At 37.4% G+C, this 12,873-nt stretch overlaps 1 protein-coding gene across 1 annotated transcript in view; it reads left to right on the plus strand.

Annotated features, from left to right (window-relative positions):
* Positions 1-12,873, plus strand: part of TRPC1 (transient receptor potential cation channel subfamily C member 1) — an 84,361-nt gene that overhangs the window by 28,122 nt on the left and 43,366 nt on the right. Inside the window, 2 exon segments of the mRNA XM_077130315.1 lie at positions 9,683-9,814; positions 12,533-12,728. Coding sequence (XP_076986430.1) covers positions 9,683-9,814; positions 12,533-12,728 — 328 coding nt within the window.

The raw sequence follows: 12,873 nt of genomic DNA on the forward strand, positions 1-12,873 counted from the left end.
TCTTCTTGAATCAGTGTTGGTGGTTCATGCCTTTCTAGGATATTGTCCATTTCCTCTGCATTGTCTAGTTTATTAGCATATAGTTGCTCATAATATCCTGTCATTACCTCCTTTATTCCTGTAGTGTCTGTGATTATATCCCCTCTTCCATTCCTGATTTTATTTATTTGTATCCTCTCTCTCTCTCATTTTTCTCATCAGCCTAAGTAAGCATCCGTTGATTTTACTGATTTTTCTCACAGAACCAACTTCTGGTTTTGTTGATTTTTCTTTATTGTTTTCGTGTTCTCAGTTGTATTTATTTCTGCTCTAATCTTCATTATTTGTTTCTATTTGTTTGTTTTGAGGCTAGTTTGCTGTTCTTTCTCTGGTTCTTCCTGGTAAACAGTTAATTCCTCAATTTTTGCTCTTCTTTTTCACTATAGGCATATAAGGCAATGAATTTCCCTCCTAGAACTGCCTTTGCTGCATCCGAGAAATTTTGTTATGTTGTGTTTTTATTTTCATTTGCCTCAAGATATTTACTGATTTCTCTTGTAATTTCTTCCTTGACCAAGTGGTCATTTAAGGGTTTGCTTTTTAGTCTCCATTTATTTGTGATTTTTCTTGACCTTCTGCCTGTTATCGATTTCTGACTGCATTCCATTATGATCCGAGAGTGTTTTGTATGATTTCAGTCTTTTTAAATTAATAAGACTTGTGTTGTGTCCCAGCACTTGGTCTATCCTTGAAAATGATCCATGAGCCCTTGAGAAAATTGTGTATCCTGCTGTTGAGGGATGTGATATTCTCTAAATGTCTGTTAAGTCTAGTTCATGTGCCATATTATTCAAAATCTGTTTCCTTATTGATCCTCTCTCTACATGTTCTATCCATTGACGAGAGCAGAGAATTGAAGTCTCCAGCTATTATAGTAGATGTGTCTGTTTCTCTTTTCAGTGTCTTCAGTGTTTGCCTCCTGTATTTTGGAGCACTCTGGCTCAGTGCGTAAATATTTATGATTGTTATGTTTCCTTGTTGAATTGTACCTTTTATTAATACATAGTGTCCTTCTTTGTCTCTTTTAAATGTTTTACATTTGAAGTCTAGTTTGTCAAAGATATTAGTATAGCTACTCCTGCTCATTTTTTATTGTTGTTTGCATGAAATATCTTTCTCCAACCTCTCACTTTCAACCTATATTTGCCCTTGGGTCTAAAATGTGTCTCCTGTAGACAGCATATAGATGGGTCATGTTTTTAATCCATTCTACCAGTCTGCCAGTGTTTTGATGGGGGAGTTAATCCATTAACATTTAGTGTTATTACTGTAAGGGCAGTACTTTCTTCTACCATTTTGCCTTTTGGTTTTTATATGTCATATCTAATTTTTTTCTCTTTTTACCTTTACTGATAGTCTTCATTTCTATACTCTTCTCCACACCTCTCTCTCTGTCTTTCCTATCTGTATCTAGTGCTCTCTTTAGTGTTTCTTGCAGAGCCAGTCTCTTGGTCACAAATTCTCTCAGTGATTTTTTATCTGAAAATGTTTTAATTTCCTCCTCATTTTTGAAGGACAATCTTGCTGGATATAGAATTCTTGATTGGCAGGTCCTCTCTTTTAGAATCTTAAATATATCATACCATTGTCTTCTTGTCTCCATGGTTTCTGCTGAGAAAATCTACACATAAAGTCTTACTGGGATTCCCTTATATGTGATGGATTGCTTTTCTCTTGCTGCTTTCAAATTCTTTCTCTTGGACATCTGACAATCTGATTAGTAAGTGTCTTGGAGTATGTCTATTTGGATCTATTCTATTTGGGGTATGCTGTACTTCTTGGATCTGTAATTATAAATCTTTCATAAGAGATGGAAAATTTTCAATGAGCATTTCCTTTATTAGTCTTTCTCCTCCTTTTCCCTTCTTTTCTCCTTTTGGAACACCCACAACATGTATATTCGTATGCTTCATGTTGTCGTTCGGTTTCCTGAATCCCTGCTCATGTTTTTCCATTCTTTTCCCTATATATTTTTTTGCTTGTTGGATTTCAGATGCCCTGGCCTGCATTTCACTAATCCTTTCTTCTGCCTGTTGAAATCTAACGTTGTAGGTGTCCATTGTTTTTTTTTTTATCTCATACTGTGCCTTTCATTCACATAAGTTCTGTGATTTATTTTTTCAGACTTTTGATTTTTTCTTTTTGTTCACCCATTTCCATCTTTATACTGTCCCTCAACTCATTGATTTGATTTTTTTTTTTTTTTTTTTTTTTTTTTTTTTTTTAAGGAAGGAAGGATAGAAGGAAGGAAGGAAGGAAGAAAGGGAAACATTTTTAAACATTTTCTTGTTTTATTGTATTCTGTTTCTCCGTTTTTGTTACATGGGCTGGGGCCGGGAATCGAACCGAGGTCCTCCGGCATAGCAGGCAAGCACTTTGCCCGCTGAGCCACCGCGGCCCGCCCTGATTTGATTTTTGATGAGATTTTTCCATGTCTGTTCGAACATCCTGAATCAGTTTCAATTCCTGTATCTCGTTTGAATTGTTGGTTTGTTCCTTTTACTGGGCTATAGCTTTAATTTTACTAGTATGACTCGTTATTTTTTGCTGGTGTCTAGGCATTTTATTTCCTTAATTAGTTTATTCTGGCAGTTGTTTTTACACTTTTACTTAGGATTTTCTTGCTGGATGGCTTTATTCTCTATCTGTTCTTTGACATTCAGTTCAGTTGTTTTCTAGACCTCTCACATAGGCTTTGTTTAATGGATCAGAATTTTTCAGTTCTTCTTTTCTTTTTTCTTGCCCTGCCTATAGGGAGCCTTTTTTTTTTTTTCCCCTTAGGGGAGGGTATACTTAGATATTCTAGACCCCAGTCAGATTTTCCCAGACCAGACTGGCCTCCTCTCAGGAGGAAAGAGTCACCTGCATCAGTTTTCCTGAGGGTGAGACCCAGCAGGTTGACAGACATTCCTACGAAGCTTCTAGACTCCATACTTTTCCTGTCCTGCCCAGCATGTGGCAATTGTCTGTGTTTCTCCACCTGCGTAAAGTGATGCAATTCCTTTAACTTCAGCACACTCTCCCTGCTTTGGGTTTGGTTGAGACAGAGGAGAGGTTGTAGGCTGGCTTTGATTGCTTCGGTTTTCTAGTCTACAGGGGGTCTGAATTCCTTGATGGAGGCTCCTGGGGATGGCACAGCTTCCAGAGAATTAATTCCTTTCACCTGACCAGCTTCTTTTTCTCTCATACAAGCTTAATTCCACGATTGCCTGGGGCACTTGGAGCCTTAGAAGCCTTGCACTTCTATTTAATGAGCAATTAAGCAGTAGAAACAAAGCAAAAAAAATCCTTTTCAGAGCAGGACCCCCATTCCTCAGGTTTGTTAATCAAGAGCTTAGGTTGGTTCATTGCTCTATGTATCCCCAGGTTCTTTGCACCTCCCCCACCCTTTTTTTTTAGGGTCCTGCCCTTTTCAAGTAATTTGTGCTCTCTGATCCGAAAAACTTCTGTTCTCTTCCCTCTCTGTGCTGGGGCAAAAACTCCTAGTACCTTTAGCTCTTATTCGAAATTTATCTGAGCTGGGGGCCTATTTTCAGTAGTCAGATTTTGTTAAATAATTCCACAGTTGGATCTTGTTTGAGCTCAGAGCTCAGCCTCTGCTGATAGTAAAGTCTTTCCTTTCCTCTCTGGGAACCAGCCTGTGGAGGAGGGGCATCACCTCCATGGCTTGGGGGACTTACAATTCTGTGAGGAATCGCAGCTGGTCCAGCTAGTCGAGACTGGTGTACGCTGTGTGTCTGGTCACTGATGTGGCCCCAGCAGTTGTTTTGTACTGTTCCTGGTTATTTACTAACTGCTCTGGAGAATGAACTAAATCCTACACCTCACTATGCTGCCATCTTGGAACTTCTTTTCTTTAGTTTTTAGGAACACTGTTGGTTGGAGTGTGACATACTTTGGCACTTTGCAATATCTGGCTGAAATTTGCATAAGGAAAACTTCAAGAATGACTTCTTGACTCTATTTGAAAATTCTTAGGCACTAAAATTTCATTTTCCTCTTTTGGCTAACTAATCCTATGATGCAAGGGCCAGTCTCATCTTTGGGAGTCATGTCTCATGTTGCTAGGAGACTTATACCCCTCGAAGTCATATCCCACATGGGGGTGAAGGTAATGAGTTTATTTGTAGACTTTGGCTTAGAGAGAAAGAGAGTTGTTCCAAATTCCGTGTCTCCTCCTACTTTTTATTTTTTTCCTTTGACTAGGCTATATCTTCCTGTGTTTTAGTGTGCCTTGTGATTTTTTGCTGATCTCTGATTACCTTGATGGGTTTATTCTAAAGGTTGGTTTCTCTCTCTTGCCTAGGATTTTGTTGTTGCTTGGGTTTGTATTAGGGTACTACTTGGACAGTTGGATAGTCAGTATTTCTTAACCATAGCAAGGGGCATAGTCCTGCTCCAGTGATCATGTGGTATTTTCTGGAGAGGCTCCAAAAAGTCCTGCTTTTACCCCCTGCCCTTTCAGGCCTGTCTAACAGATGACACTTTTCAGAGCCCGGCAGCATCTGACCAGATGGGGCTGAAACTGCAGCAATCCCATTTTCTCAGTTCCCCAGCCAGTGTCTGGCTCTGTTGGGCTGTGTCCCCCTCTTTACCTGGGGCAAAGGACTGTCACAGCCACTCCAGTCCACAGCTGTATTGGGTCTCCTGTTGCTGCTTCCTTTGAGGGTTGGGGGTGGGCCCCAGTTGCCATAGCCAGAATTACAGTCTCTGCTCATGTTTTCTCACTGTCTTTGTCCCACATTGACCTGGGCATTGAAGTGCCCCCCCCCCCCCCCAGGTCCCAAAACAGTTTATTTTGACAGGTTCTGCTTGCCCACTTGCTGCTTTTGGAAAAGAAGTAGGTTCTGCTCTTCCCTCCCTAATCCTTAATTTTGGAAGCTCCTCCTTTGGTGCCCTTTTGTAACCAGCACTCCTCATTTCGCTTGTGTGCTGCCATGGGTCTCTGTGGACTTGTGTCTTTATGTCTCTACATTGGTATCTGTCTCACTGCGGTAGGAGATTTTATAGTCTGTGTCCCTGGTGAGAGGTTGGAGGGATTCTGGCTGCTGCCTCTGGGCACTTCCCAAGCTGTGTGGGACCGAGTAAGAGAGAGGGAAATATAGAATTTTGCTACCTGATGTTTTTCTTTCTTCAGTTCAGCATTTTGGGTATCCTTTCTAGTCTTTACCTTCCTTCAGAGTTCTGAATAAGTGAGATTTATCCTTTTTTTCACTGAATCTCTGGGGAGAGCTCTTCAGTAGAATGTCTATGTCACTATGTTAATGTTGTCTCCTGTATTGTACCATTTCGAATCCTTTCTTATTTCTTCCTGTGTATATTTTTCATATATTTTATTTGTAGCTACCATATGACCTAAATTTAACATCCCCTAATTCAATAACAGTCATATTTAATTCATTACCAACCTCACATCAGTAGCATACACCTACATACACTACACCCCTCTGTCCCCTAACCTTTTTGTGTCCTTCTTACAAATTTTATCTTTATACATTGTGTTTTCACAGCCATAGATTTATCACTACTTTTTATGAATTTGCATTTAACATCTTGTCAAAAGTGGAGTTATATAACAAAAATGTAATACAATGTTACTGGCATGTGTAATTATCCATGTGATTATCTCTACCTGAGGCCTGTTTTCCTTAAGCTGCTTCATTCCACTGTCTAGTGTACCTTCCTTTCTGTTTGGAGAACTCTCTTTAGTGTTCCTTGTCCGGTAGGGCTAGTGGAGAAGAACTCCTTCTGCTTTTGTTTATGTGGGAATATTTTTTCATCTCTCCCACATTTTCTAAAGAAAGTGTTGCCAGTTATAACATATTGGTTGACAATTATTTTCTTTCAACCTTTTAAATATTTCATACCACTGCCTTCTTGCCTCCATGGTTTCTGATGCAAAATCAGCATTTAATCTTATTGGGATCCCCTTGTACATAGTTTGTGGCTTTTCTCTTGCAACTTACAGAACTCTCTTCTTGTCCTTGGTATTTTACTTGATTTGAATATTGCCTGTCTGATCATGGTACTCTTTGAATTTGTTCTATTTGGGTTTGTTGGGATTCTTAAATGTGTATATTCATGTCTTTCCTTAAATTTGGGAAGTTTTTTTGCCATTTATTTGAATATTCCTTCTGTCCCTTTTTCTCTTTTCCTTCTGGGACTCCTATAGTGTGTATATTCATATGCTTGATGGTGTCCAACAAGTCCCTTAGGCTTAGTTCACTTTTTAATTTTTTTTCTTTCTGCTCCTCAGCCTGAATCATTTCCATTGTCTTGTCTTCAAGATCACTGGTTCTTTCTTCTGCCACCTTCAATCTGGTGTTCAAAATCCCTAGAGAATTTTTTATTTCAATTATTTTGGTCTTCAATTCCAGTATTTCTGTTAGCTTCTTTTGAAAAATTTCTAGCACTTTATTGAGATTCTCATTTTGTTCTTTCAGCATATTAAAGATAATTTTTTAAAAGTCTTTGTCTGATTTGTCCCCAAGCTGGTCTTCTTTATTGATAGTTTCTGGATTTTTATCTTTTTTATTTTGGATGGGCCATCATTTCCTATTTTTCATTTGCCTTGTAATCTTTTGTTGTACATTATACATTTAAAATTTTCAAGTGTTTACTCCAGGATTAATCCCTGAGCTGTTTGTTCCTTAAGTTTGAATGCGGTTAGTGATATGATAGTGATTTCCTTGATTGCCAAGAACTTACAATAACAAACAAACCAGTGCAAAAAACCACCTTTTCCCAGTCTTTGCAAATTAGTGCTGCATTCACTGGTGGTCTGCTTTAGAGCTTAGCCCACCTGTCTAGAAGATCAGCCCAAGGCGAATGGAAAGTGCAGGGTCCTGTCTGTTTTATCGGATCCTGCTTGGAGCCTGCTTATTATCCTGGACTTGTGCTTGTTCATGGCCTTTGGGATTCCCCTATTTACAGGAATTCCAATGACACCCCCCCCCACACACACACACACAAATATTTGAAATAGACTTTTACCTTCTCCTCTATACTCATTGTAGGACTAAATATGTAGTCCTTTGCCCAGGGCCACGCTGACTTGATTCTATTGTACTCTGTTTTATCTGTCTGCAAGCTGCTCCTCTGCCTTCAGGACAAATTCTGGGCAGGCAAGCTGGAAGCAAGTTTCTTGGTTCAGTCTTCCAGGCTTCTACCTGACACACTGGTACTGACATACAGGCATCCCAGTATGTGCGCACGGTGACTCGGCTCCATCTGAAATGTGGCCAGGATACTACATTGGGAGCACACGTTGACTCTGCTCCACACCAGGAAGAGAAGGAGGATGGGTCTAGCAAGGACATCATAGGCTTTGCTGTTTTTCAAGCTGTTTTTTCTTGATTCAACCCTTGCCCAGTTATTGCAACCCTTTAACTGTTTTCCAGAGTTTGAAGGAAATGGCTCTGCCAGTTTTTGCTAATTGTTCAAAAATTCTGTTGGGTGGTGGCACCTTGAAGAATCTTCCACCACCATCTTGGCCTCCCAGCAAACCCAACAGCTTACTTTTTTTTTTTTTAACTGAGCTGTATTCACAAACATACATTCCATACATGGTGTACAATCAGTGGCTCACAATATCATCATGTAGTTGTGTATGTATCACCATGATCATTTTTTTAGAACGTTTACATCGCTCCAGGAAAAGAAATAAAGAAAAAAAAAGAACTCATACATCCTATACTCCTTACCCCTTCCATTCATTGACTACTACTATTTCCATATACCCAATTTATTTTTCCCTTTGTCCTCCCTATTATTTTTTTATTCTTCATCCGTATCTTTTCACTCATCTGCCCATACCCTGGATAAAAGGAGCAACAAACACAAGGTTTTCACAATCACACAGTCACATTGTAAAAGTTATATCTTTATACAATCATCTTCAAGAATCAAGGCTACTGGAACACAGCTCAACAGTTTCAGGTACTCTAGCCACTCCAAAACACCATAAACTAAAAAGAAATATCTATATAATGCATAAGAATAACCTCTAGGATAACCTCTCGGCTCTGAAATTTCTCAGCCAGTGAAACTTTGTCTCATTTATCTCTTCCCCCTTTTGGTCAAGAGGGCTTTCTCAATCCCTTGAGGCTGGGTCCCATCTTATCCCCTTGTTGCCAGGGAAATTTACACCCCTGGGAGTCATGTCCCATGTAGTAGGGAGGGCAGTGAGTTCACCTGCTGAGTTGGCTTAGAGAGAGAGGACACATCTAAGCAACAAAAGAGATTCTCTGGGGATGACTCTTACGCCTAATTTTAAGTAGGCTTAGCCTATCCTTTGAAAGAGTAAGTTTCATAGTGGCGAACTCTAAGATCGAGGGCTCAGCCTATTGATTTGGTTTACCCCACTGCTTGCAAGAATATCAGAAATTCCCTACATGGGTAAGTTGAGTATTTCCTCTTTCTCCCCAGTTCCCTAAGTGAACCTTGCAAATTCTTCTGTTTTCACTGCCCAGATTACTCTGGGATAATCGGGGCATCACACTAACCTGGAGAAACCAACAAGATCTCTCACCTTACTCAAGATTCCATGTAATCATGGTATTCAACTAAGCTGACCATACGAGTTTAATTAGGAAATGCACTAGCCAGAATGTGAATTTTTCACCAAATGAACATCCCTCCCTTTGGTCTCACACATAGAAGTTGAAGTTTTAAAATGTGGACGATAGCATCCTTTACCCTGTATTGTGTTTTACCTTAGTCCTTTCCAGATAAGCTTCATTCATATCTCTACTCGAAGTCTGGTCACCTTTTCGACTTTTTAAACCTGTATGGGATACTGCTGAGTTTCAAAGAGTCAGAGCTCTAACTCTGAGTCTCAGGTAACACATAAATATCTGCAGTTTCTGGAAATGACCAAGCTATAAACACACAGCTCAATATCTCAGAATTTAGAAATAACTCTTGAATATATGTGACCCCGAATAGCTTAGTTTTAAAATAACAAGTATGCTTTAAACTTGAAAGAAACTATGTATTATATATATCTACCACATTTATAAAGTAGCAATCATAGCAAAATTATTTCCTATTTACATATTAAAATTATAAATATTAATTGATTTATAGAGGGCAAAGGAAGGGTTTTTCTATTAGCTGACAATTATGTATAAACAAATGATTTCATTATTTTAACATTTGAAACATCCTTCAAAGTCATAACCTGGTTGAATGAGTTATGTGTTATATAAATCTAGTATCTGAATCCATTCTTATCACTGGGTAAGGGAAAGTTTAATAATCATCCACATAGTATTAAAAATTTATTAGATATTAGCATATTTCATGTAAAATAATGTTGGATTGAAGAACATTAATTTATTTTAATTAAATTTGATTGAATACTATAAAGTTTTGAATCTGTGAAAATGTTGAAATAATTTCCTTAAAACAGTAGATAAGATCTGAAAAAAATAGATAAAATGTTTTCAATATTTGTATCTTAAACTAATTGATTTTTAAGTAATTTTCTTTTTGTGCTTATGTTATTTTATAATAAACTATTGTTATAGTTTTATCTTTTAATATTGTAATACCTATGTTTTTATGATAATCATAGGTTAAAAAACTAATTTTATGTGTCTAATAAGTCTATTTTCTATCATGGAATCAAACTTGATCACAGGTTTCGTCTTGATATATATCGATGTTTGGCCAGTCCGGCTCTAATAATGTTAACAGAGGAGGATCCAATTCTGAGAGCATTTGAACTTAGTGCCGATTTAAAAGAACTAAGCCTTGTGGAGGTGGAATTCAGGTGGGAATGAATGGAAATTATAAATTACATAATGTCTTTTTTTTCAGAGCCTTTTTAACCTGAGTCTCTTCATAGGCCAGGTTATAATTTATGTTTGTTACCTGTGGTCCGCTGCCCACTACTTGCTGCCCATTGTTGCCGCCTGGTTGGGATTTTCATCCTCCCTTGCAGGAACAGGTGCTGTGCTTAGGCTGCTCTTGTCCTTCCACCTATCTGCCGCTCTCCGTCCCCTGCCTCCCCTTCTTTCTGTCTTGCCAAGGGCGTCTAAGGCAGGGTGGGACAGTGGGAGTGGGCACCTAAAGCAAGGGCAAATGTACTGCAGCTCTTCCCCTCTGTCTCACTGCCCCTCATTCCCAAATCCCATGACCACCCTTGGGCCTGATGCTTCAGATCAGTCTGAAGCACATCAGGTGTTTTTTCTGTGTCAAGGTTTTACACACTAGGCCCTTTTCACTTTCACTGAGATTTTCTGCTGGAAGAAGCATACATGTAAACATAAAACCAAAATACTATTAAGAGGAATGAATACACAGTCCAAGTTTTCATCTGAGATGAAAATTAGCATAATTCTGGTCTTTTGCATACTGAAGGAATCACTGTTAATCATCTTTACCAAAAGAGATAAATGAGGGGAAAAAGACCTTAGGAAAGACAGCCTACTGAATGACTCATTTAAACATTAAAAAAAAAAATCCTTAGAAAACTGCATTTAGTGTACAAGAGAGAATCTTAACACTTCTCCTCACACTAGAGTATCCCCAGAGCCATTTGAAGACAGAGAAGTTGATCCATCTTCCTGCCAGTCCCTACTGCAAGATTTCTAAACGTTTTATACCTATCTCCACCTTTCCTTTCATAACCATTTGCTGTTGGTGCCTCTGGCTTATAGGCACTCTCCAATCACCAGATAAAATTGGGTAAGTTCAAACTTCCACTGCTGGAATTTTTTTAAACCTTAACAGCAGTACATACTGTTTTCGATATCTCTGAGTTATAGAAACTTTTTATAAAAACCTGTTTGTAAGTTTTTAAGTTTGAAACTGCTGTAGTTTAATTTGCATAAATTAAAATTTATTTAAACTTGGTATGACATAAAGGATATACTCTACTTTAATGACAGTGTGATAGGTAGGTAAACATGTAACTTGTTGCCACTTTTAGCTTTAGTAGTATATAAAGCTACTAATAAGTTACTCATTTTCAAATGTGAAGACGTTCCTTTTATAATTCCATAATTTGAGTTATGAGTTCTCATAAAAACAGAATTCATTCAACTTTTAAAAAGGATTTGAAGCAACTGCTTTTGATTATATTTTAATCATAGAATAATAAACTTAGAGTTCAGAGGGATCTTAGATCCAATTTACTTTAATCCCTTTGCTTTTATAGACAGGGTAACACACCATGAAAGTTAAATGCCTTACTAAGAACTTCTGGTTTGTAACAGAATTGAAACTGGAAGTTAGTAGCAGAGTTAGAACTAGAATAAAAGACTTCTGGCTTCTATACTGCTTTGCTCCATCTGAACTATACAGCCACCTATTAGTCTTCCAGTAATTGATATGATATTAAGCAAATTAGGTTAATAAAATTTGTTAATTTTATCTCTGAATCAAAGGTTTATCAAATGTTCATCTAGAGATGTGATATGTGTAGTAATATACACTTTTGATGAATGTTCCTGTAATTAGATTCCTAAGCTTAGCAGCAAGTAATAGTTCATTTGTTAAAGAAATCCAACTACATATTCTTGGGTAATTTTGATTAAGTACTAAATGATAAAGAATAAATGAGAAAAATGTTAGTCTTTAAGGAAAAAAGTTATTAATTTTTGATTTATGATTTTAGGAGCCAGACCATGGAAAGTCCCATTGTATAAAAAGACTAACCAGTGGGAAATCTTTCTGTTTTATCCCCCTCTCTCTCCCTTGGGGAGAAAAAAAAATGGAGTAAAAAATTGTTTTCTGTAGCTTGACCCTGAATTCATGACTTATTTATTTCTAACTTCATTCTTAAGTTGTTATTAAATTTAAACATAAATTTAATATAATTGATATATTTGAAAAGAATTATTTACTAAAACTTCTAAGTTTCTCAAAAATTAATATAAAGGACTGCCTTTAACAAGCATTTGAATCCTAAGATTAGAGCAAAAGAGATTTTGAAGGAGAGTTCTTTTGAGGCTTGTTTCAGTTTTCTTTTCTCCCAACCTAAATTTCATTGAAATAACTATTTTAAAAATGGCTCAAAATACTATTTTATATCAGAAACAGCAAAGCATGTTATAGACCGTAAGTGGTAAAAGCTCTAGTTAAAAATTGTGTAACAGTTTTCATTGAATAACATTAAGGTATTATTCCTGTTGTTTAGGTGAATAATATAAAAAGAAGTTTTAGACAAAACTTGTGTAGAATAAAGTCAAGTGAGCTAAATGAAGACTGCTTGACAAGTATTATCAGAATTTGTAGGAGTATCAGTATGTACAAGGGTGCATGGTATACTAAGGTTATCATTATGAACACAGGAAGCATAACTGTGTTATAGTTTTCCTCAAAACTGTGAAGTTAAGCACCAAGTAGTTTCCTTTGACTGTCAGCACAAAATGACTTCAGATTTTGTGTAGCACTGTCACAATTTAATTCTGAGTAAAAATTTTCTGATGAACACAGCTTAATTAGAAGATGACTGACAGTTCTAATAGGCTGTTGCATTTTGTAGGAATGATTATGAGGAACTAGCCCGGCAGTGTAAAATGTTTGCTAAAGATTTGCTTGCACAAGCTCGAAATTCACGTGAATTGGAAGTTATCCTCAACCATACATCTAATGATGAACCACTTGACAAACGGGGATTACTAGAAGAAAGAATGAATTTAAGTCGTCTAAAACTTGCTATCAAATATAACCAAAAGGAGGTATGAGGTTTTCTGTGCTGTGTTTAAATTATTTCCTCTACAGTAGTTCAGTGTCTCAGAGCAAAGGCTCTGGAGTGATCCATCTAGGTGGAGATCCTAGTTCTGCTTCACACAATTGTGTGTCCTTGGGAAAGTTATTGAATCT

This window comes from Tamandua tetradactyla, chromosome 15 (genome assembly GCF_023851605.1).
Source record: "Tamandua tetradactyla isolate mTamTet1 chromosome 15, mTamTet1.pri, whole genome shotgun sequence".
Classification (NCBI taxonomy): Eukaryota; Metazoa; Chordata; class Mammalia; order Pilosa; family Myrmecophagidae; genus Tamandua; species Tamandua tetradactyla.